The 25,648-nt window shown below is 36.3% G+C and overlaps 1 protein-coding gene across 3 annotated transcripts in view; it reads left to right on the top strand.

The window, feature by feature from the left end:
• Window positions 1-25,648, top strand: part of TTC7B (tetratricopeptide repeat domain 7B) — a 130,733-nt gene that overhangs the window by 20,959 nt on the left and 84,126 nt on the right. For 2 of the 3 annotated variants that reach the window (XM_039552569.1, XM_039552571.1), the window contains exons 4-7: window positions 12,504-12,634; window positions 14,719-14,840; window positions 15,240-15,263; window positions 24,401-24,479. In XM_039552569.1, the coding sequence (XP_039408503.1) occupies window positions 12,504-12,634; window positions 14,719-14,840; window positions 15,240-15,263; window positions 24,401-24,479 (356 nt within the window). The remainder of the gene's footprint in view (window positions 1-12,503; window positions 12,635-14,718; window positions 14,841-15,239; window positions 15,264-24,400; window positions 24,480-25,648) is intronic. The other variant, XM_039552570.1, reaches the window with a different exon arrangement.

Here is a 25,648-nt window from a genome sequence, read left to right on the forward strand (position 1 = left end):
TTTACTGTTGTTTTTCCAGTTTGAATGAAATTGTAGGATGGTTTGGGTTGGAAGTGATCTTAAGGATCATCTCATTCCAATAGCCCTGCCATGGGCAGGGACACCTTCCACTAGACCATGTTGCTCAAAGCGCCATCCAACCTAGCCCTGAACAGTCCCGGGGTGGGGCATCCACAGCTTCTCTGGGCAACCTGTGCCAGTGCCTCACCATCTTCAGAGTAGACAGTTTCTTCCCGATAGCTAATCTAAACCTGTCCCTTTCAATTTAAAGCCTTTATCCCTTGTCCTATCCCTACATGCTCTTGTAAAAAGTCCCTCTCCAGCTTTCTTGTAGGCCCATTTAGGTACTGGAAGGTGATTTAGGGTCTGCCTACAGCCTTCTCCAGGCTGAACGACCCCAACGCTCTCGGAAGATTAAAAAATTATAATTTCCCTTCTTCTCATGGTGGAAGATTGCAAGAATATAGTCTTCTGTGTGTTCTAGAATGAGGTGGTAATCACAGAGCAGTCTTAAATTTAGTTTTCAAAGTCTGAACAGGTTTAGAGTAGTTGATAACTAAATAGCATATGTTTCTACCCAGTAGTGTACATTTCATTCTCACTCTCTTCTCCCTTTCTGGTGGATTTTCTTCTTTCTCCTTTAAGAGTGAGCTGTAAACCTTACAGTCTGAATTTAGAGTCTCTTCAGAGGTGACTGAGGCTTGTAGGTATTACCCAACTAAATACAAGTTATTCTTACAGAGATTTTGTGCTTCACTGGGATTTGTATTTCTGCTTGTGTGTTCAGGATAACTGGATTATATAAAGGTAAAACTCTTCAGAGTATTTAGATTTTATTTCTTTGGCAGTCATAGTACCATGGTATTAAGCAGTGAGGGACTGTCCGTGCCTGTTTGCAAGCATTGGCCCAGCTGCACCATTTTGTGCTGCAGTCTGCAGAGGCAGTGAAAGATACCTACTGAAATTGCCCCATTTCAATCCAGTTCCAGTGGATTTGCAGTCTTGCAGTCTTGTAGTATTGTATAGTGATCCATTATGGATGTTCTTACCACTGAGAAAGGCAAAAAGCAGATAACAAATGGTTGTTTTTAATTGCCTTTAATTTTTTTTCATTATTTCAGGTGGGACCACCTCCAAGTACTTACCTTTTCACTCTGAGGCTTCATTCTGTAACCTCAGGTGATAGATTGAGAGGGATGCGTGAGTTGACATGTTTCTTCTTCTACAGTTTTTACAGGGTAATTATATGAGCATGTTGCACTGTAACCATAGACAGTTCCACAGCTCACAAGAAGCCCTTGGAAATGACCTGCTTTCCACATGGCTCATCTTACTCTTACATGGACATCAAAGTACGTCTCTCTGTTCTTCACAGCAGAGGAAGGGTCAGCATGTGTGTATGGATGCAACAAAGTACAAAATGGATTCAGGGTCAGCTTCAAGCTAAATTTTGCTGGATTTTTATCTACTGATAGGTAAAAAGAAGGGGAAGAGGAGCAGCAGTAGTGGCAGTGGTGGGGAGAAAAAATGGAATTGGAACATGGAAGGGGAAACCAGAGAACTAAAGCCATCTGCTGCCTGTGGTGCACTCATGAAGGGTGTCCTCAAATTTTTTATTACATATATGAGTTAAATGCTTCTATATACGTATATCTTTAAAAGAATGCTTTTAGTTCTTTATGCTGCTTATAGCTTTAGTTGAGGACAGCATATTTAGAAGACTATATATGAGAAGAGGGATCATATGGAATGATAGTAAGTCAAGCCAAGGATTCAAAACTCTCAAACCCAGCAAGGAAGCTTAAACAATTGTTATTATTTTCTTGGAAATATCCAGTTAGTGAAATGCTGCTTCAGATCTTCCAAAGGAAGTTTCTTGCTAGATTTGTCAAAAGTGCAACATTGTAAAATTTCAACAATATTTTAAGAAAATTCTATCAACTTACCTTTTGAAAGATTTTCTATTTCCATTACATGTGGCTCTTTGCCAGCCTGTGATGTGCAGAGAATCACAGGGTCTCAGTGCCCGAGAAGTGCTGGAAAGTGGTTCCTTTCTGTTGCTTCTTCTAGGGAAAGTGTTCAATATTGTTAGTGTGGTGATAAACGCATGGCTGCATTTTATCAGACTCAATAGCTCATGGACAAGTTGTTTGGTTTTAGTTTTTTCGTGGCTTCTGGCAACAAAAATTGCTGCTAGTAGTGATGTCTTGTGCTTTATCCTGACTCAAAGAAGATGTAGGATGATCTGATGAAAAGTTTGCTGCTGTTGTGTCCATTAAAACAACAGGGAGCAGACTAACCATGCGAATGCATGAGGCAAAGTCTCAGAAACTTGGTTAGTAGAATTCCAATATTTTCCTGCCTTTCTTCACCCTATTCCTCAAATTCACATGTTGAAAACAGAGTCATAGTAGAAGATGATTTTCTTTTATGTAGTTAACTTCATGGACTAGCATACTTTTTGACCTTACACTGATGTTTTTGTGTGTGTGTGCCCATAGAATACAGTTCTGATTACACCTAGTGTTTTCTTTAAGGAAAGAGCTAATTTCAATGCTGTGCTTCTGAGTAATGATTCTGTATGGGTATGTAGAAGGTGTTGTGTGGGATAGACTATTAATAAAGTCATAGTTCTTGTATTAAATACATAATTTTTTAAAATTCAAAGACTTACTTGAAGACATTCAGTGGGACATTTTTAAAATATAATATAAAACATAAATTGAAAAGATGGAGCTTTTCAAATCAATGGACCGCTTAGTATTTGCAAAAACATGAGAATACTTACTTGGATCTGTTGGTTAACTTTCCCCCCATCTGCTTGTAAATTCATTTGACACATAAGCAGAGGAGAAGCATCCATTAAAACAATTTTCTGTAGCAAAATGCCTGTGGTTGGAGTTGCCAGCTTGTTTCAAGAGGGTGTGATGAGGGAGAGAAAAATAGGTGTAAAAGTATGACACTGCTGAGAGGATGGGCAGGTTTGCATGACTCTGTTGTGGCAATGTGTTAGCCTGAGAGCAGGTGTATGAAATTGCTGGAGTTGGCTCCCTGAAGCTGTTGCCTGTTGGTCACAGGAGCACGTCATACCTTTAGTATGAAATTACAAGGAGGAGTACAGAAAAAAGCAGATTTTGTTTCTTCTGCCACAAATATAACTTGGATATCAGTACTGGTTATTAGAGCTGTCTTATGTGGATCGAGCAAAGCTAGGAAATGAGGCTGGGAAGGGGGAGGAGGAAGGAAAGACAGTCTTGAGATTGTGGTGACAAGTCTTGGCTCCAAGTAAAGTGTAGAGGTATTTTGCACATTTCTGGCTGTATTAAATACTTGATATTTAAGTATCCTCATAGGAAGGACTACTTTCTGATAGGTAGAGAAGGTTCCCTTGTTCAAAAGGTTAAGTTTGTCTCTTTAGGGTCTACTTGTTTATGTTCTTCACTAGATCAGTTTAATTAGCAGTGCTCAATTCTGAGACTGAGGACAATCTTGAACTCATGAAGAATTGAAATAAGACAAGTTATGAATCCATGAAGAAGTAATTAAAGAGTGTGTATATCTTTTTCTTTTAATGTCAAGCTTGTGTAACTAGCTTTAACTTTTCCTACTTCTCTTACCAATCAGAAAAAAAAAGTTATGTGCTATTGCCATACAGAAGCATGTATTTATAATCCATTTTAATATTGGCTGAAGCTAATAATCCCCTAGGGTTGTGGCCTCTGGGAACAGAACAATTAAGTTTGTGCAAGTTTTCAGCAGTATGTGAATGAGGTAATATACTGGAAAGCGCACATAGGCAGTATTCAAATACTGTGCAGGCAGTATCTCCTATGTTTCTAAGCAATTTTGTTTGCTTATGGAAGCAGAGATAAAATGCATGCACTGTGGGATATTGAGGTATTATTTTGGGGAGGAGCAACTTGTCAGGAACTCTGAAATAGCAGGTATTTACTTAACTAGGAAATAAACTTATTGAAACTTTTGGTAACATAATTCTGATACTGCTGCCTAAGTCAGAAGACATAATTGAAAAAATGAATTTATAATACTTGGCATTACAAATTAGCGACCCTTTCTAAAAATGCTTATAGAGGAAGACAGCGATTTACAGGTCTGATGTTTCTTAAAGTCTGCAACTTTATAAACTTGATTTTAGTAAAGAGAATGTGTTTATAATTAATACAGTGTATAGATTTATGGACTACTTCAGGTATCTGTCAAGATGACTGTGTTGCTTTGCATTAATGAATTCTTGTTAAGTGTGTGAGTGATATTGTTTTATAAGTTAGATTGTGACATTACAGAATTGTAGCCTTATTGCCGCAGGTCATTTTACATCTTTATTGCTTACATCTTTATTTGAATAACTGTGTTTACATTTAGATGATGTATGTTGAGAAAGGTGAGACTGTCTTTACTGCTGCTGACCCATATTCAAATTTAATGTTGCATTTACCAAGTTAAATGATTGGCTATTAATTAGTTCTGTTTACAGAAACATGGAAATACTCATTAGGTTCAGTGGCAGTGTCAGGTGCATGTGGATTGCTACTTTGCATTTGGGAAAAGATGCTGCACTTAACTTTAATCATATGCGATTGTAATGGGATCTTGTACGCTGCTAGCCTGTGTCAGCAGACACCGAGCAGCTCTTCATGGAAGAATGCTAAATGAAAGCTGGTTTAGTAATTACGCTGGGGATCTCTAGACTCATTAGGCAATGGGTCAAGAACTCAGGTTCCTCCCCCCCTCCTGTCTTGCTGTGCAAGTGTTGCAGACTGTCAGTGAGCATTTTGCAGACCATGGCAAGGAGGTCTATGGTATAGGGAGTTCAAATTTTCTCCATTAAAGCTTTTCTTTCCCCAGACTACATTTATGACTTCTGCCCTGCTGGAACAGGGACTGGGAGGAGCCCAGGCATTTGTCCTGCTTTCCTCAGTGCTGCTTTTAGCTCTATTATTTGAAAGCCAAACTCTGAATAAGAATACTATATTTCTTGTTAAAATAGAATTCTTTTGGACTTGAGCAGTTTGGTGGTGTCTTCGTAGTTTCTTCGAAACCTTTAGAATTTCTTCAGAATCCTTCATTTGGCAGAGTTGTTGGGGTTTTAGGAACTCTCCTGTTTTGTTTTTTTTTTTGTTGGTTTTTTTTTTTTTTTTTCTGTTAAAGGAATTTTCCCCATGCGTGTTGCTACGGGGACAAATTGCGGGGTACTTAAGAAAAACAAAGACCTAGCCATTGGGGGTGGGGTGCATCTGGCTATTCTTTTGTTTCACCTGGCTGTGTGGGCAGTCGGTCTCGTCTTTTGGACAGAGAGGGAGGCTGCTTTCGTCTGCTGCTTTTCCTTCTGCCAGAGAAACCCCGGGATCCCAAGCCCACCTTTCCCTGCCCCGCTGGGGACCGGGCCGTGGCCACCCTGCCCCCACCATTGCTTCGAGCCTTCGCTACGTTGTAGCCCTGCTTGCCCTGCCTGCCCAGACCTCTGGGGGGTTCTCCATTTGGATGCGTCTCATCTGCCATCCGGGATTTGTGCTCATCCCTGCTGTTCCAGCCTGCTGTTCCCAAGGGTCTGGCCGGACACCGGGATCGGCTGCCCAGGGTTTGTGAAGCCTTTGTCCCATCCCTTCCCGGGATCCCAGGGCACCGGTGCCGCGTGCTCCCCGAGCTCGCTCCGGAGCGCCCCCTGCAGCTGCGGGGGAACCATCGCACCTGCCCTGCTCACCGGGAGCCGCCAGCGCCCCTGCCGGCTGCGAGCGGAACTGCACCCGAGGGGAAAGGGCCTGACAGCCGAGAAGGCTGGGGCTGGGTTTGTGATTGTTCGCTGTTACTGCCAGAGTTATTGCTGCTTGTTTGACTGGTTATACACATATAGATATATAATAGTAAAGAACTGTTATTCCTATTTCCCACATCTTTGCCTAAAAGCCCCTTGATTTCAAAATTATAATAACTCGGAGGGAAGGGGGGTTGCATCTGCTTTTCCAATGGGGGCTCCTGCCTTCCGTAGCAGACACCTGTCTTTCAAACCAAGACAAGAGTGAAGAGAGATTAAAAATGTTGGGCCCAAATTAAAAAGTAGTGATTCTGGCCTTCTTTTCTCATGCCACAGGAAGAGCAGATATCACAGTGGAGCTCTGTCTTTTTTCCTTAGAGGTGCTTGTAGGAGCAATCCTGACACTTTACAGTAGAACAGTATAAATTCCATAGTTAAATAATTTCCTTTGTCCTTAGCAAATGGCTTTCTTGATGCCCATTCCATACACTGGTGAGCAGCATTTCTGCTTTGGGGGAGTGTTCAGCAGAGAGATATTCACTCACTCCAGGATGTGCAACAATAACCAGTCCTTTTTCCAGCTTTTATCTCTAGGTTGAACTTTTTCAGCCCTGCCACCAGATGCTGGCCTGTTAAAGGGCTATACTGTAGCAAGAATTGCCTGGCACATGGTTATTAACAAACAAATGTGTGTGTGGAAAAATACTGATCTCTTCTGTTTAAAAGATACTGTAAAAGTCTGTTTCTTAAGAAAACACAAAGATTGGAATGCATTACGTTTAGAGGAAAAGTGTGACCAGTTGTTTCACAACAGTTATCTCAGATGATGTTAAAAGAAATCCTGAAATCTTGTTATGGTTTTATTGACTGCTTGGAGTAATAAGTAGGTATTAATTTCAGAAAAAGAGGTGAGTATTTCTGGGTTTTTTTCCCTTTTTAACTGAGAAATTTCAAGGTGCTTAGAAGCGCTAGCATAATAACTATGGCATTAGAAAAGCTGTATTAATGAAATGACATTGCAGTATGGGCATGTGGGATAAAATGCTCTGTTCTGCCTGAAAAGTTGTGCTTATGTTACTCCGGGTTTAGTCTAGAATGGAATTTAATTCTCTGTACGTAGTGCATGTTTAAAAGAGTGGGTAGCCAGAGGACCTTCTCTTAAAATCTAGTGTGCTGAGAGAAGGGGATATTGGCTCTTTTCCTGGTGCCTTTTCTGGAAAGCACATGTATGAAGCTAGCCATAAACCTTGCATTCTGACAGTTGTTGGAGACTTTTCCCCTTGAGTCTTGGCATAATGGGGTGGGCAGTACAAGATACTTTAAAAATCAGAGTAATTATTTTTGTTTCCCTAAATTGTCTAAAGCAATAGGCAATGCCTACAGTGCATCTTGAGTCACTGTAACAGTAAGAGGTAGTTTATTATAAATATATTTGCTTACTCTTTATTCTTTTTCTCTTTTCCTTTATAATAATTACTTTCCAAATATCAGTAGGGAATTGAATAAAAAAACACCCCCCATGCTTTGCTTTCTAAAAAAATTCTCTAAAAATATTCTCTGCAAGCAAATCAAAATCTTTGATTGAGGATTTAATAAGTCCTTCCCTTCAGTGAGATTAGCAGTTTATGTTCTAAGTTCAGGAATAAACTGTGGGAGTTCCTTGATAGCAATAACAATAAACTAAACATGAAGTTTCTTTAGAAGGAGGTGAAAGGGGGTTTTTGTGTACAGCCTTTGGAACACTTACCAGCATTTGGAACATTTATCAGCACTTTGCATAGCATATAAGGAAAACAAAGTGCTGTATACTCAAATACACTCAGGTTTTACATGTCCATGTAAGGAAAACAGGAAGCCAACCCAGAAATCTTTATGTATTGATGCAACTCTCTCTCTTGAAAAAAACATGTTTATTGACTTAAGTATAAAATAGTAATTCACTGTTTTTCCTCTGTCCTTTGACTTGTCTACTGGAAACAGTGGATAAACAATGGGGTCCGTTATTATTTGTGTTCTCTAAAATTTCTGCAGACAAGGTACTGGCTGGCATCATGGATAATCCTCAGATACATAATGCTATAAGTGTGACAGGCCTTACCCTTGTGGTTCTGTTGGGTTTTTTAAAATGATCTCAGTAGTGGTCTGTGTGGTAAGAGTACTTGGTAAAGATCTGAACTGTGCTGTGGGTTCCCTTTTGACCTTAGAGTAACTTTTGGTTTACTCTGTGTGGTGAAATGGGAGTATGGCTTAATTGGTTTTCCTACAGAACTGAAGTCTGGGGTTTTTTACATAAAAAGGGTTGATTAACTACTTATGTGAGGACTTCTTAAAAATAGTTTGTTACTTGTTCTTACTGAGGCATCCTCTTTTTTGGATAGTGGTCAGTTTCTGGAAATGTGGTGGTACGGCCGGCCTGGTCTTTATTTGGAAAAAATGTTTACATGGCATAACCTTGGCCACTGATTTGATACTGCAGACACAAGAATGCCACTTATTTGAAGAGAATAAAAATGTCTAGTGTTTGCTTTCTGAATTTTTTATAAAACATATAAAGTTTTTGAAAATTTAAGGAAAACCTTTTCAAGTTACTATATAATTTAAATATCAGGAATATTCTTCTCTTGTCCAAATGCTGTTTGTTGCTCTTCTGCTCTTTTGACAAGCAATTTTAGAGTTACCTTGCAAAACGTGTAAGCTTAATTAGTATGGACTCGTATTCCTTTCACTGCTTCTCACTTTCTTTTCCCTCAGGAGTCATGTTGCTTGATATCAGGACTAGATATGTATGAGATAAGTGTCTTCCCAAAATGAAACTGACCCAGTTTGTTGGAAGCTTTTATTTGAAGATGGTTTTAACTGGAACGGTTCAATCTTAAAAGCCTTGAATATCAAAGTCAACTTGTGATACCAGTTGTCATGATACTCTTGAATGCAAAATAAAACAAAATAATCAAAAGTTAAATAAAGCAATAGCTATGGCCTTTACAACAAATGCAGTAACATTTTATAGCAGTAACCTGTACCTTATTTCCAAATATCTCTAAGCAGTGTGTAAACAGTTAAAGAAATGCCTACCCTTTTGGGGGAGAACGGCAGATTCCTGCCTGGCAGGTGTGGGAAGAATCACAAAGGGGAGAAGTGACTTGTCTGATTCCATGACAAATCTTCAGTAGATAATTTAGGATGATATGTGTTCTTTTGAACTTCATGTGTTTCTCTGTTTTATATGTTACCATGTGCTTGTTCTTGTTTCTGAGGGCCCAATATAATGATCCCTATTTTAATTAACTTCTTATCATCTCTCAGTATTCTCATGAAGAAGTGGGCAGTATATTATGTAGTTGTTATTGCTGTGTTGCTATGTATGTATATTTTAAATTAAATAGTATATATATACACTTTATATATAAAGTGTATATACATACTTTATTTTCTTTATACATTACATTATTTCTTAAATTTCATCTGCATTTAAGAAAAAAATGAGTAGTCTGGAGTGACTTGTTTTAATGAAATCATAATTAGAGCAATCATAATTTCTTCAGGATTTTTCCTCTAGTTGATACGTTTTCATTTTTAACACAGCATTAAACTGCAATTTTTACTTGTGTCATCACAACAAATACAGCATGCAAACCATTCTGTTAAGTGGTCATTTCAGAATAGATCTCCAAATAAACTTCCTTCTCCAAAGCGTTACATACTTAAAATATACATAATTTCCTGGGTTTAATAAAAATACCAGAAAAAAGAAAAAGTGAATACTAGTTACACAGTGGAGTTTCTCTAAGAAGTAGTGTTCTGTACTTCAAAGAACACTTAAAATTAAATACTTCCCTAATTCATTACTTAAAATTTCTGGCTGAACACTGAGGTGTTTCTGTATCATAATGATAATTCTCAGCTAAAATAAGAAAATGTCCTTATAGTGAGTTTTTCAGATTTAAGAGATTATAGTTATGGCCATAAATTGTAAAAATAGAAAGAATAAATCTGAGTCATCTACAAATAGTCAGTTGAGCAATATGCTTCATATAGTAGATGGTTACTCAGGGGTGTTGGCTGTTCATAGTATGGGAGAGAAGGAATGGGGAGGAGTGATCCACACACAAATTACCTGATGCTTTCAGTCATTTGATGTGTTTATTAAAGCTCATTTATTGTATTCTTTAGTCACCTTTGAGTTTGAAGGTGTTCGTGTAGGACACTGCAAACTTTCTATCCAGTATCAAGCTTACATTTAGATCTTCCTTTCAGAAGTCTCTTCAAACCTCCTGTAGTACAAGGAGACCTGACTTTTTTCTATAGTTAAGCCTTGCTACTTTGGGGTCTATTGTTACTTTGGGGACTTATTGTTATTCAAAAAATTTCTTGGATGTTTTGATTTGACTGAAAAGTTGAAAAAAAGCAGATTAGTTAGGTACTCTAGACTATTTGCAAATATACTTAAGTTTTAGAGGTATGCTAGGTTAAAACTATGACATGTCAGCAAAACCCAGTGTCTACTTTACTCAGATTTAATGAGTTTTTAGGAGACAGACAATTTGTGTGTTTGCTGTGCTTTAGGAATGTGTAGGTTTTTTGAAAAGTATATTGGATGTTACTTTGTCTTTAGCAGGAGTCTTAGTACTGGAGTCAGGATTTTGTCTTAGCTGGATGTATAGCACATAGAGTAAGATATATGTTGCTTGTACTGGTAAAGGGTGGATTGGAGGGTAAAGGTGGCCAACAAACTCTCATACAAACGTAAGGCATCCTCTCAAGCCAGAAATCTGGCTTTATGTTTTTTTATACAGATGAGCTACGCTTTTACAGAGAGATTGAAACTTAATAGATGTTCTGAAATAATCTGAAGGCCACAGATATTGCACAGTTTTGAGTTTACCAATAAATAAACTCCAGGTTATGTAGCTGTGTCTTCCGAAGTTTTTTTGTAATTGTAATGAAACATACTGTACTGACCTTACAGTATTGATTGACAGAAATCCTTTGATAAAATGTTCTTCAAACTGGATTTGTACTACTTGGCATTCTACAGACATCTGCCCAATATATGTGTTTTGTTGTTGTTTTTGGTTTTAGTTTCTCCAGCAATGGATTCTCAAAGCTTTCAATGATGAGTTGATAATACAGTAATTTAAATTGTAGATTATATCAATGTAGGAGCAGTTGAAGGCACTTTAGGATTAGTGTGTACTGCTGACAAACTGGAAGAATGACCTGAAATAAATCTGTTAACGTGTGGCAAGTCCTACCTCAAATGCAATTAATTATTCAAATAAATATAAGATGAAATAGTTGGCTTGAAGAATATGAGCTGGTGATCTGTTGCAGATCATAAGTGGAAGAGAGTTTTTACTAATATGTAAGGGAAGGCACTGAAGTTCAGCTGATTTTTAATACCTTTTTTTAAAGTATCCCTTATGAAAACCAGGAAGTCTTTAATCTTCTCTGCTCAGTGCTCTTGAGGCCTCAAGTGAAGCCATGTATCCTGTTTTGGCACAGTGAGTCATGGTAGAGGTAACCAGTTGGAGAGTGTCTAGAGGAGATAAAAATGATTAGCTGTCAAGGAAGCATGAAAAGAGAAATTAGTGAGAAATGACATTTTTTGTTGCGAGCATGTCTCTCTCTCTAGATGAATCACAGAATAATCTGAGTTGGAAGGGACCCAGAAGCATCATGGAGTCCAATTGTAAGTGAATGGCCCATAGGGGATCAAGCCCATGACCCTGGTGTTACTGGCACCATGCTGTAACTTGCAGTGTTTTGTGAAGACCAGAATAACCTCTCTGTGAGAATGAATCAAAGTAGTTAATCTAGAGAGAGAGATTTAGGCATTAGGAAAAAATGCTGTTTGTGAGAATGGTTGAGCTCTATTGTAATTTGCATATGAAGGCCAAGGCATCCCTATCCTCAGAAGCTTTAAGGAACAGGTTAGACAAGTGTCAGGGGTTGGTTGATTCCTCCATCAGATAAATGGATTCATATTCTTGAGGTCCTTTCCAGCACTTTAATTATCTTGAAAATAGCTGTAATAGAAGTGACTTGTGTAGGAGTTAGTATTGATTAGTAAGAGTTGTTGCATTTTTATTTGAGACAAGCAAAGATTTTTTTTTTCTTCAAAGCACGACATAATGTATTTGTTGGGTAAGTCCTGATCAGAAAAGTCTTATATGGCCTTGATGAGAGTGAACTCCCTCTTCTAAATTTAAATACAAAAATTACACTGCCTAACACATTGGTTTTTTAAAATGTATTTGTTTTTATAAATTACACTTCCTAACACATTGGTTTTTTAAAATGTATTTGTTTTTATAGATGCTTTTGCCTTGCACAGTAACTAGGTTAATATTACCTTGAGTGCCTTTTTTCACTGTGCCTTTGTTTCTATGATCATTCTGGAACAGTTAAGGCATACTCAGTAATGTAAAACGGGTATAGAAAGACACCATATACTTTTGTGGTAGATCGTCATAATGTCTTTTAAATCAAAATTGCTTTAAAAAAATTGCTGCTTCTGGATTTATAATTATTGAGGAGGAGCCACTTTTATTTATTCATTTTTATTATTATTATTATTATTATTAGTGTCTGTTTTAGGGGATCATACCTTCCTTTCCTTTGTTTCTTCTCCTGACTAAAGGGGCTTAACCTGGACTATGTTTTGGGTATAATACTAGATGACATTAGTTTTTAATGCTTCGTTTGAATTTTTTTTTTGCCTCCCAAGGTCTCTGTCTTGAGAAGCTGCCAATATCTTCCTCAGCTAGCAATCTCCATGTGGACCGTGAACAAGAAATTGTTACATGCTATGAGAAGGCTGGGGATATTGCTCTCTTGTACCTCCAGGAGATAGAAAGGGTAAGCTGGGGTGATTTTCCTGATTGAAGAATTGTGTGGCTCATCTTTCATTGATGTGGTCTTACCAACATCTTGGTAACTCAACAAAAAGATGTCTGGTGTTTCTTTTCATAAGAATTCAATGCACATTTACAATTTGACAATAAGTTAGTATGCACTAATGGATGCCTGGCATCTATCCTTCTACTGTTGTCTCATTCTGACCTCTTGGGAAACAGCACTAATTGCCAAAAAAGGGACAGAGCTCCTCTGAGCTACTCTATATATTTCAGATGCTGATCTATGGCCTCTTGTTACGCTGTGGTAGTTCATTCAGAATCATGGGATTATGGTGTCTTTCAAACACATATGTTACAATATGTATGTTGCATGTATGTCCTTACTAGCTGTTCAGATAATTCTTGAAAAGAATTTAATTCAAAATGAAGCTATGAAGATAGAAAATTAATCTTGTTGATGGTTTTTTTGAGTCAATAACATGACTGCGCCTAAATTCTCTTTTATAAACTATTTGAAGATAAAATTCTGACATAACATTGTACCCGTCAGCAAGTTCAATGACATAGCAGCCAGAACAGTAACTGAAAGTGTGTTTCTTCAGCTGATAGGCACAGTCCTAGGGCAATGAAAAAATCATCAGATATCATAGCCAGATAAACATATGATTTTGAAATATAGATGAACTTCAGATAACTCTCAATACTTTTATAAATTGAATCAGGAAAATGTTCCTGGATTTGATAGTCCATTTGTCATTTTTTCTCATAAATATATTCCTTACTGCATGTATGAAACTGCAGTCACTGTCAGACTCTGGGGTACTAGATGTGTAGTAGACTTGGTTTTTATTAATGAAAGCTGTTGTATCTGAGCTTCTCAATGTTAGACAAAATACAACAGAATATGGGCAGTTCTGCAGAATATTAAGCAAGTTCCTGTACCTCCCTGCCTTTTAGAAGTTATGGATTATGAATTATAAAAAGTTAAACTTAGGCTCTTCATTTGTTAAGAGCGTAACACTTCATGATTTAAATGCTTCAAGCTTTTTCTGAATTTAAAGGGATACATAGGCTCTTTTATTTCCTCCTCTTGATTTCATTTACACCATTAACTTTTGTCTTCTGTTTGTTACCACTTAGCAAAAACCCTTAAGTGATATAAATGCTTTTTTAAAATAAATTTGTGGTACCCTTTATTTCTAGGAGTTACACACTGTTGCTTTTTATTTAGTCTTTGAGGTACATTTGGGCAAAATGCAGTATGCTTGGGGCTCTGTTCTTTGGCTTGTGAATGCTGTTAGAGTGAAGTGAGGTGACAATATCCATCTGATCCTCTTTTTCAGACTCATTGCTTGCAAGCTTCAGGCCTGTCACCTGACAGCTGTCTTTGAAGGAGTTATAAGACACAGTTAGGGTCATGAAAAACAGAAGAAAAGGGAAAGAAAACTGATGGGATGGGGGAGGAAAAAGTAATTCACATTGTTTTTAATATTCATACAGGTTTTTATTTTCTGAGGGTTTTTGCTTGTTTTGTTGTCATCTTTTAGTGGCTGGTAGACTATGTGCACTGAATATGAAGGCAAATGAAAAATGATAACTCCACATTTTGACAGCATTTTTAATGCTGAGGTAATACAATTATTTCTAAACATTTTTTTGGAAATCAGTCTGGACATAACTTTCAATCTGCTTACTGCTCTCTGCAACAGTCTTTTCTAACCTAACAGGAGTTTTAGATTTTTGAATATCATCACCTCCTGCTACTGAACAAGATTGCAAATATGCTTTTTCATATTCCTCTCTTTCATATACCATTCTTCAAACAATTTCTGAATAAGTATTATAAAATTTTGCTTAGCAGTATTTCTGCTTGGTAAATAAATTATCTTTAAGGGCCAAGAGCAAAAAGGTTGATATTTAGGTAGCAATGGAGGTAAAGCTAGAAATGGTCTACTAGCCACCACCTACAAATGGCAAAGATTTCTCCAACATTAAATATTAGCTTCCATGTAAAAGTACACAAACCTTGATTTTAAGGTTTTTTTCTAAATACACTTTTCCCCCTTTTTTCTTTTGCTCTCTTAGGTAATTAATGCCAATATACAAAACAGAAGCCCTAAGCCAGGGCCCACTGCACATGAACAAGAACTTGGTTTTTTTCTGGAAACAGGACTTCAAAGAGCACATGTTTTATATTTCAAGAATGGGTGAGATTTGATTCTTCTTTTATTGTGTTTGGTTTTTTGCTTAGGTTTTGTATTTGTGATTTAACTGAGCATCATTTTTAGCAATTGTGGATTCTGTAATTATGAGATCCCTTATTAATAAAGTAGTAATTTTTTGATTAAAATAGTAAGGCTGCCCATATTGTATTTATTTACATATTGGAAAATTGTTTAGTCAAAGTATATTAAAGCATTTTATAGTTTTACTTACTAAATGTAAGAACTTAAAGTACCTTAAGTTTTAACTATTTGAAATTTATTATCGAGTACTCTTAAAAGTAATTGTCAACATATTGAAACTCTTGATTTTTATAATTTTGATTTTGTATAATTTTTTTCCAAATCTCTTCAGTTATCACTTATTTTAACATTATGCTGCAGGATTAATGTGCATGAAGATCAACAGTATGTATACAAGTATACAATCTTCATTGTACCTGCTCTGTAGATCCCTTTAGATTCTGCATGGGAGTTTCTTTATAATTTATTTTAAATAAGGCTTTGCTTAAAAGCCTAAAAATAAATTCAGTTACCACACAGAATGAGAAAAAGAATACAACTCTCCATTTTTAAGAACTTCAAAACTCGGCACAAATGGGTTTTAAGTACATTTCTGACATTTGTTGTAATCACATACTTTAAAAATTTGTTCCTGGGGCTTCTTATTTCATTAGGAAATTTGATTTTATTGAAATATTGGAACTCTTGATAGGACTACTATTTTGTACCAAAAATGTTCCTTATTCTTTCAAATACGTAAACCAGAGATGCAGGAAATCGTGCAGTGTCTGTAAAGAGTTCGAGATTTTAATGTACTGAAGGTAGGGTAAAAAAGGGCTATCCAAGTTTTAACCTGTTCAGGGATTTTAACAGGGAAATGATCACTGTGCTTTTGAAATCTTTCTTAAAGTATTGAAGTAGTGGTGCAATAACATGATCTGCGAGTTACACTTTAGTTCTGTTTTCATAACTTAATTGCAGGAGGAATGGAATGTTCTGAAAGCTAATTTTTTTCATTTACCAGGGCTAAAAATAAGATCTCTTTTTTCATGCCTGCACAAAAAATAAATAAAATATAGTTACTGAAAAAATCCCAGTGGCAGTCATGGTTAAGAATAAGCTAGGTATTCCACATTTTGAAGAATGTTGATTGAAGGCCAGGGATGGAAATGGTGTCTACTGCTGATTGCTTTTACACACAACATGTCAGATTAAATGCACCATTTAAAGCAGGTAGTGATTAATGAAGAAAACAAAGAGCAACTGCACAAAAAAATTTATGCAGTGGATTGTTAAGGAGCATCCAGACGTGAGTGTTTTTCCTAGACCATATCAGCTGGTCTGGTGTGAACTTTGAAAGACGATTTTATTTCATGTGCATTTTAATCCTTCCCAGTGAAGTTGTTGGTGATCTTGTTAACTCCTACATAAGCATATAATTTTTTTGCAGTCTTTGATACAGTGATCCCTTGCAGTTTATAAGCTAATTACACATTATATATATAATTTTGAATTTCTTCGTCTAGTTCCATTGGCCAGTGGTACTTTTTTTGTGGTATGATAGGAAGTAAGGTGTTAGGAAAAATAGCTCCATGACAATCATTATTTTATATATTCCTGCTGTTACATCCATTACTTTCCTTCCTTAATTCAGAGTCAATCACAGTTCTTTCAATATTTCCTAATATGGTCATTGTTCCAGGCCGCTTGTTGTGTGGCTGCTTTTAGGGATTGCTTTCTTAATTTTTTTCATTTTTTAACTTCAGTTTACCAGAACTGAAGAGAACTTTAAATATGTACTTTTTCTAATAGGTATAAATTTAATTTATAGCCTGCTTTTTCATGCATCTATTTTAAGGATGTTTTGTCTCATTTTTAAATATGTCATCCCTCTTGATGTCAGGTTTATAGAAAGTAGGTTTGAGATCTTTCCAGTAAGCTTTGCAACATACTTCAAGTTTTAATGTAATCTAAAATCATTTTTGTACACGTATGTCAGTTTCAAACTAGAAAAGAAAATAAGATAACTTTTACACGAGCTGGAAGACCATAATTTCAGCAGTAACTTAGGGAGTATTGCTGCCTACCCATAAAGTTGGTTGATCTACTTCAAATTTCCCTTTTGTTTGTTAACTGTACAAAGATTTTCTTTTAAGTTGAGTAATCAAGTTTTTCTAGAGGTTTAAGTGATTATGTTGCAGGTATGCATTATCTTGTATGAAAAGCTAGGAAGTGTTTGAAACTTAACTTAGCCTTTCTGCTAAGTGGTGGTATTTTGAAAATACATGGAAATGCAATTAGCTAAAAAAAAAAAAAAGTTGAAGTGGAAATAGTCTGAACCAGAAAAGTGTTCATTTAGTGCTATTAAGACACAAAACTGAAATGAATGGTTTCTTCTGAAGCATACAGAATTTCATTAAAGAAACAAACTACATACCCATTTTTCACTTGGGAGATGAGGAACATTTCAGCTTGGAAATGCCTAACAAGGAGGTTGATGAAGTTTTTCTAAAACTTGGGGTAGGGTTTGTGTATTTTTTAAAAAACATTCCGAAATAGGTAACTTTACATGTCTTTCAGGATGATTACATAATTTGTGTAGTAGTTGCTTTGTAATTTCATATTGAAGGAGTTCAAAGTTCTGATGTTTTTCCAAGAAAAGCTGTGAGCACAGGAACTTTGACATTAGTATTTAACATAGCTGTTTTCAAGTAGAATGCCCCTGAGAAAGAGAGGTCAGCTGTTTATGTACCCAGTGTTTCTTCAGTCCTACTATTTACTTTGTATTCATGTTATGAGGTTTACAAATTAATTTTGTCTTTTTTATGGTTTTTATTTTTGAGGTAATAATGTTCACAAAGATACTGGAAGTGTGTGCTCTTGAAGTAAAATGGCGTTCTGGTTGAAGTCTAAAATCAGTAGGCCATCGTGTGAAAACCAGACTTAACCTAACTTTCAGAGCTATTTTTTTTGGCTTATTTTACACCTCCTCCAAGGATATTGCTCTGGATCCAGACTGCAATTTGGTCTGTCTCCATCATGGTTCACATACTCAGTTAAAGCCTGAGGATCCTAGAGAAGATCTGTACTCCTCATGGGGCCATTACCCGTGCTGGCACAGCCACAGTGAAGCAAGACATTACCAGTCTCCTCCAGCAAGTTGTTATGTATAGATTGGCTTCTTCTCCATAGAAAATTAGCCCTAAAAAAAGTAATTAAAAAGATCAACCAATGTTTCTCAATTTTCGTATAATTGATACACTTGATTTATATTGGCTTTAAATGTTTGACAAGCACAACAAAAAGCCCTACTTAGAGTATGGGATTTATCTATGTAGAATTTCTTTTACCTGTTTTTGTCTTTTCACTATAGCATATGACAGAAATAGCATAAGAATATTGCTCTCTTTCTGGTAAGGGAGGAACAGTGGATGAGGGCCAATCTGTAGGTGCTTCTATTCCACATGTGTATCTGTACAGTGCTCACAACTACGGATTTTAGTGATGAAACCCATGAGAAAAGGATTTATGGAAATGCTTGACATAAATGCACATGAACATCCTGTAAGATCAGCTCTCTACTGTATTAGAATGCAGTACTAGATACCTATCACACTGCATCTCTTGAGATCTTGTTGCACATCCTACATCAGGCTCAAAACAAGTTGGTGTTTAAGTAGAGTAGAAAGTAAGATGTAAACATTGAAATCCTACAAAGTATCACATTCCTTATATGTAAAATATCACTGCTGTATATTGGAAAGCAAGCAAGATCACTTCTGCTGCAATTTTCAAAACAGCTTTTTTCTCTATATACCTGCTTTCATGTTTGTGTGGTTAGGAAGGTAATGCAAGAATATATTCAAGATAGGAACAAAAATCACTGCTCTGTGATTCCTAGCAAAAATAAGTTTTCAAAGGATACTTTATTTAATCTGCCATATCAGAAGCTTTCCTCATCCTTATTTCCAATACTGTTCTTACCTCTTAGTTTTCACTGAAAAAACTTCATTTGAACATGAGAGGAAATTATTATTCCCTCAGATATTCAAGATAAAATCATCCATTATGAATGCTTTCTCTTTCAAACCTTACTGTATGTTTGTTGCTCAGAATTGTGTCTTAACTTCAAGAGTTTAAAATAAGATTCCATTGTGAAGTTACAGGTAGGAAACCTGGCAGTGTTACAGGGAAGACTCAAGTGGAAATAAACATGAAGGAATCGCTTTTATTCAAAACCTTATCAACTTCTGTAATAACTAGTTATACAAAGAACAATGAAAGAGTAATGTCAGTATCTGAGTTGATGTTCAAGGTTGATACTCTTAATAGTTTGTGATTGGAATTCTGACTCCAGCTCACTTTTTCCAAGAAGATATGTAGCATTTTTTAGCCCATGTACTACATGTCTTGACGGTGGCTGTTGATTGCATTTGCAAGCATCAGATTGTAGCTTTTGGTTTTATGATGAGTTGTGATGGCTGGCAAACAAAATTGGATCCTCAGTCTGGGGAGTTATTATTTTGTACACTTCCCTTACTCCCCTCAAAATGCTCATTTTACTGCTGTAGTTAATGCTCTTGTTTTTCCACTGTAAAGAGGAGTTACACTGCTAGCATGCATTTTCCTTGTTTGCCTTTTGCTGGTTCAGGTGCTTGTTTGGTTCTTCTGGGGAGTCTTTTTGTTCTCAAAGAAATCCTGTCTTTCTCTCATTCTGGTGAGAAGAATTGATTCATTGGAAGGTGTGATAATGGCTGCTGTGGCTGTCAGAAATGAGATAGGACCATGGCAAGTGAGCATAGGAAGATATCAAGAAGGAAGAATGGTGGAAAAAGGGAACAAACACTAAGAGATGGGAATGGGGAGGATGAGATCTTCCTCTTCAGGTAGTGAACCATTAGGTGGACTACCTACCAGTGGAACTGCAGTCTGGGCAGTGTTTTCATTTTGAATGCATGAATGCCAGAATTGCTGCTTGATTGGGCTTTTTCAAATACTTAAGCTTGTGTAGCTCTAATGGCACACTGAAGATGTTTTATTTATAAGCCCAAACAGCAGTTAAGAACTTTCAAACATCAAGCAAACATGATCTTCTGTAATGAATTTGAGAAATCTGGGATTTTTCTTTCTACATGAGGTAACAATGGATAAAATGAGAAGTGTGCCACGAACATTTTTTTAAAGTAGGTTTAAAAAAAAAAAAAAGTAGATTCTGCCCGGAAATTAGGGATTTTCTACATTTTATTCAGAAAATAATGCCCTGTGTTAATTAATGTTTTGTGAAAATTATATCGATTGTGGGTGTTCTGAGAGTGTAAGTATGAAAGGAAGAGAGTGAAAACAGGACTGTCTGAAGTTGCAAGTATGTTGCCTCTCATAGATCGGTATCTAAATGCATCCCAGGGTGTTTTTTTAATTGTGGATTAAGTTATACTTCTTCTCCACCCTCTTAAACATGAACAGAAAACAGACACAGACATTAATCACAATCATCCAAAGCACCATCCATTGTGCAGAGTATGTAGCTTTGTCCGTTTGGGCAGGCCTTTTATGAAATTTATGGAAGAGAGCCATAGAATTGCAGTCCTAATTTATTTTCTTTTTAGTTCATCTTGTAGGGCTGTACAAAGCACTATGGTAAACAGCATACCTTGGTATTAGGATGTTCTGTTACTGCTTAAGAGTTAATCTCTTGCTTTGTCACATTTCTTGCTTTTTGCTTATGTAGTAACTTATTTTAATGTGAAATTGTTTCTGGCCTTAATACTGTGTAAATGACTGTTAATTGGCTAAAACGAATTAGTTAGAGTGTATGGATATTAATCCTTATGTTTTTTTGTAACTATGTCAGTTATACTGAAGTTACTAAAATGTCACTGTTCTGATTGGCATGCATATTAAGAGTTTTGGCTGCCCTTACTCCTTACCTTTAAAAGAATTCCTTTCTTTACTTTCATATTGAGTTTTTGGGAGAAAAAACCAAACTTTAAAACTTACAGCGTACCTATGAGTTTACAAACATTGCATTTCTTTTTCTAAGTATAGACAGAAAGAGAGAGAAAACACAAGCGAAGGTGGGAAGTGAGGTCAATCTTGTATGAGAATAATTAATTAGGTTCTAACATGAATTGTTGTGGCTTAGGGTGCAAATACGTAGACACAAGGATGCAAATAGGCCCTAAAGGCACGTCTGTATGGACTTTCATTAGATCTTGGTTCTCAGCCTAACTGGCAGAGGGCTACTTAAAGAGTCAAAGTAAGGGTTTTTTTTCCTTGAAGATTTAAAGCATCAAACATTCAGTTATCTTTAAAAATGAGAAAAATGCAATTCAAAGGAGTTGCTTTGAGCATGTTCTGGCAGGAGGCAGTCGTATAAACACATGTATGTAACTATCAGTGTCCATCGGTGGGCTGTCTTTGTCTTGTCTGAAATCACTGAAAATGTGTCAGTTACAAGTGAACGTTAATGTACCTTAAAATCCCTTGTCCCATGGAAGGAAGGGATCTCAAAGTCATTTACAGACACTGTGGGACATTGCTGTCTAAGTTAATGTGCCCTTTTGCTCTGGCATTCAATCAGCACAGCGAGAGCTGCTGACATGGGGGCACATTGTAGTGAAAAGCAGGTAAAAGCTGTGTGTGTCCTAGGCTAGGAAGGAAAACCATGTGCCAGAATAGCCACCACTCTTCTCAATGTTACAAAATGTTAACAAATACAGGAAATGTACTTTGCTGAAAGCAGTACGGTGTGGAGATCTACCATACTATTCATGGTGTATTTTGCTTCATTTCTTGTCTCTCAAAGCATTTAACTCGATTTTAGGGTGATTTAGATTGTAGTTTTGAAGTCTGTTTTTTATTAAATTTCACGTAGAAGATGCTTGACAAGTCTGTTTTGTGTTTGTGTTGACTTGTGCAGTGGATAACTGTTAAATGCTTTATGAAGCAAAAGCTAATTCTGTATTTTAACTGCTTTTTTTTCCTTGTACAATCTTACTGCTTTTTCCATGATACAGTAGAACTTCAGTCACAATTTTCAGTCCCTTGCAGATGCTTAAAAAAGTGTGATAGGTAACTAATAGCAACCTGTCATGAAGTGTTTAAGGGCTTGTGAAAGTTGCATGCTTTTCATAAAGTGTTTTGTTATTGTTCTTGTAACACATCAAAAGACATAAACTACATATGGAAAAAAATGCCAATTCCTAAAATTTCATGAAGTTAATTGTGATTTGAAGTTCTACTACATAGTATATGTTTCATCTGCACTGGGAAAATAAAAGTTCAAGCTGACAAGTTCTTACTCATAACTCTTTTTCGACAATTTTGCAGGGAGCATTTCAGTTTTTTGGCATCTGCTTTGTTTGGTTGGGGTTTTCTTTCTTGGTTTGTTGTTTTGTTTTTTGGTTTTGTTTTTGTTTTATTTTCTTTTAAAAAATCTTGTTATAAGGATACATTTGTGACTTTGCAATACAGTTTTTGAGAAATAACACCATTTATGGGAAATACACACTTAGACCAGAGGACTTAAAGCTGGGATTCCAGTGGACTGGTTTTGGCTCTCTAAAATATTTGGAATGTGGTATTACTGAATGATATGCATTTTGGCTTTCCAAAGGTGCTGAATGTATCTAGCTTCCAATGAGTTTGGAGGTTTTCTTGAAATTTAGCCTAATGACTATCTGTCCTTCATTAGTGTATGACGTTGGTGTAATAGTCATCAGCTATTGAGGCCTGCCTGTGTGAAATGTATAAATCAATATAGTCTTTCACACAGCCGTTTTCATGCAGATGTTTACACAAGATGCATTTTCTTTTCTATGTACTCGCTGGTCCCGCTATGGTCAAGCTCTGCTGTAGCATGTGGGCTTTTTACAAACAATTTTTACTTCTTGTGTGATTGGTGATTATTTCTTTTTAGCCAACTGGTGGCATACTTTGGCATAACTTTCAAGCTGTTCATACAGGTTTTGTTATTTGGAAATGCTACTTCTTTTAAAATGAGCTTTTATATAAAAGTATTTTAGAAGGTGAACTTGTGCCAGTGAAAGATGATGTCATGCTAGTGAAAGATGTGTGGAAACTAAAGTTTCTGAAATATTCTGATAATCCTTTATTATGTAAAACAGGACAGAGATGAGTGCTATCATGTAATCTGAAGAGTAAAATAAATGAGTAGGTCTCTAGGTAAAGTGATAGGAGTACTACAGTCCTATAGCAAGATCTCTTGCTTCACACACTAGTTTCAGGTATTCTGCAACTAAATTGAAAGAAATATCTGTATAAAAATGCTGGCTTTCTTTGAATTTGTGCGGAGTTGCAGTTCAAAAGATCAGTATTTTAAATATATTTTTAAAGAAAGACAGCAAACTAAGGAAGGCAGTTTTAACATCTGATTTATAGTGCAGTGCAATAGTGTTCTTACTTACAGAAAGCTTACACAATATGTAACAGTTCTTGTCTCTTTGTGCTCTGTCTTGGGTAAATGCTACGCAACTTGCCCATAACATCACACCTTAAGACAATATGTGATGTAACAGCAATGATTTGAGACAAATTATACTTTTGATCAAATACTTTGTTTCTTGACTGAACCATTTCACTTCAAATAGTGAAATGGTTGTCCTATTGTTGTGTTCAGGTTGCAGAATTCAGTTGTTCAGGTCAGCAAAAAGCTAACCCAGTCCTTCACCAGTTCAAAGACAAATTGTATTAGTATAAAATAAAATACTCACAACTGCTTTTATGTGCAATAAAACCTCCAAACAACTGATAAAGAGGTGAGAAAAAAGGTAAAGCTGTAAGATGATTCAATATAATCTATTGTTTGAGAAGAAAGTTCAGATCTGCTAAAATTGTTAGTATCAATGATGCCTCTGAGGATCTTCAATCTCTGCAAAAGCTGTTTAGGCAGCACATGTGGAAGAAGTGTAGATGGAGAAACTTGAATTGCAGAAGCCACATGAAAAGCCAGTCAGAGTCAAGAACAGAACACTGATCCCCCAGTTCTCTTCTGGCCACACAGTGGGCCTTAATGTGTTTGTGCTCTTTCCCTTCTAAAAAGGAGTTCAAAATTTTATGTTTTATATTGCTTTCAGGGTTACAAGATTTACTCATTTTTAGTCTCCCTGTTTTAAGATGTCAAGAGGCAGCTAAAATGGATTTTTTTTTCAAAGTTTATACTTGAAGCCTAATGTAATTGACAACTAAAACTATTGTAGCAAAGAGAACAACTTAGTTTTTTCTTTTTGAGGTGGTTGCTTCTTACTTTTTTCCTTGCCTTCCCTTGAACTATCTACTGATCATGAAAATGTCCCTGTTTTCAATAAACTGTCAAGGAGTGTTGTTATAGTAATCAGTGTTGAGGTTCCCAGATGAATATGTATCTATATCTCTATCTCTATATATCTATCTCACAGAAAGGCAGTGAGGCTATGAAGGGAAAAAAAGAAAGTAGCATGGATTTTAACAACTTTATTGAGAAATATTTTAAGGTATTACTTCATCCAAGTTGGAATAGTGTCAAATTCTATGTTTGTATACAGGAACTTGACAAGAGGAGTTGGTAGATTTAGAGAGTTACTAAGAGCTGTTGAAACAAGAACTACACAAAACCTGCGAATGGTAAGTTATATTAAACCACTTTCCTATTGTAGCATCTGAATTTCGGTAGGCAGGGAAAGCATAAAAATAATGGATGAGTTAGAGAAAAATAGTCAGATACGTAGCATATTGATAAGGACCTGGTGTCCAACACTGTGTAAGGTTAACATTTCCTGGCTTAAGGGAATGATTAAAGTAAGGAATGTTTGGTACCCAGTCTCTCCCCTATTTTTTCCTATATGTGGTTATAATTAGAACCTGACTGGTCTCTAAGTGACCATGTTTTCAACCTTGATTATAATTGCCCTATTTATGAGCCAATGTAGTTTCATGTTTTCGTAAGGTAGTGGGGGTGAGAAAAGAGTGCATAATTTTTGTGTGGTTTCTATTAAGCTGAAGGCTATCAATTTATAAAGCCTCTTAAAGGAAAACCATAAAAGCAAAATCATGAAGATTTGTTACTTATATTGTCAGAAACTTGAATCTTTTATATAATAAAAAGTCTGGGCCTTTAAAACTTCCAAAATGGTAGTAAGGAAGGTAAGTGGTTTCTTAATTCATTCAGTAACTGATTCCTAGTAAATATATTTAAATTATTAAAAAATAGACTTTCAATGGACAGGGATAATATTGCAAATTTTAATGAAAAAGATGAAGGGCTTCTTATGGTATAGAAGTTAAGGTGGAAGATGCAGATTGTATGGTGCTTTCTGTGACTTAAACATTACACATCTGTTTTTGGGAAACATTACTGGGAAATTCTGCCAATTCTGATGCAAATCTAGATCTTGCCTTCTTTCTACTGCCCTGGTAGAAAATCTTTGATTTTTCATCATTGTGATATGTAGCTGTGCAGGTTCTATTGCATGTGTATGAAACATTAAAGAGGAGATTAACTTGATACTTATGGATTACAGGATGACTTAAAAGCTTTAAATTAGTATTATTTAATTAAAAATATTTTTGTAAGTATTTCTACAGTTAAATATATGGTGACAGTAATAGTCAAAATAAACCTTTTCTTGCTGATTTTCAACCTTGTTTCACTCTTGCTGAGCTTTAACAGTAGCTAACACCAGCATTCAAGTACTAGTTGTCAGAAGCCCCATTCAGCCCACAGACCACAACTGTCTGTGGTGGGTTGACCTTGTCTGGCTGCCAGATGCCCACCCAGCTGCCCTCAAACTCCC

Source organism: Corvus cornix, chromosome 5 (assembly GCF_000738735.6).
Source record: "Corvus cornix cornix isolate S_Up_H32 chromosome 5, ASM73873v5, whole genome shotgun sequence".
NCBI classification, from domain to species: domain Eukaryota; kingdom Metazoa; phylum Chordata; class Aves; order Passeriformes; family Corvidae; genus Corvus; species Corvus cornix.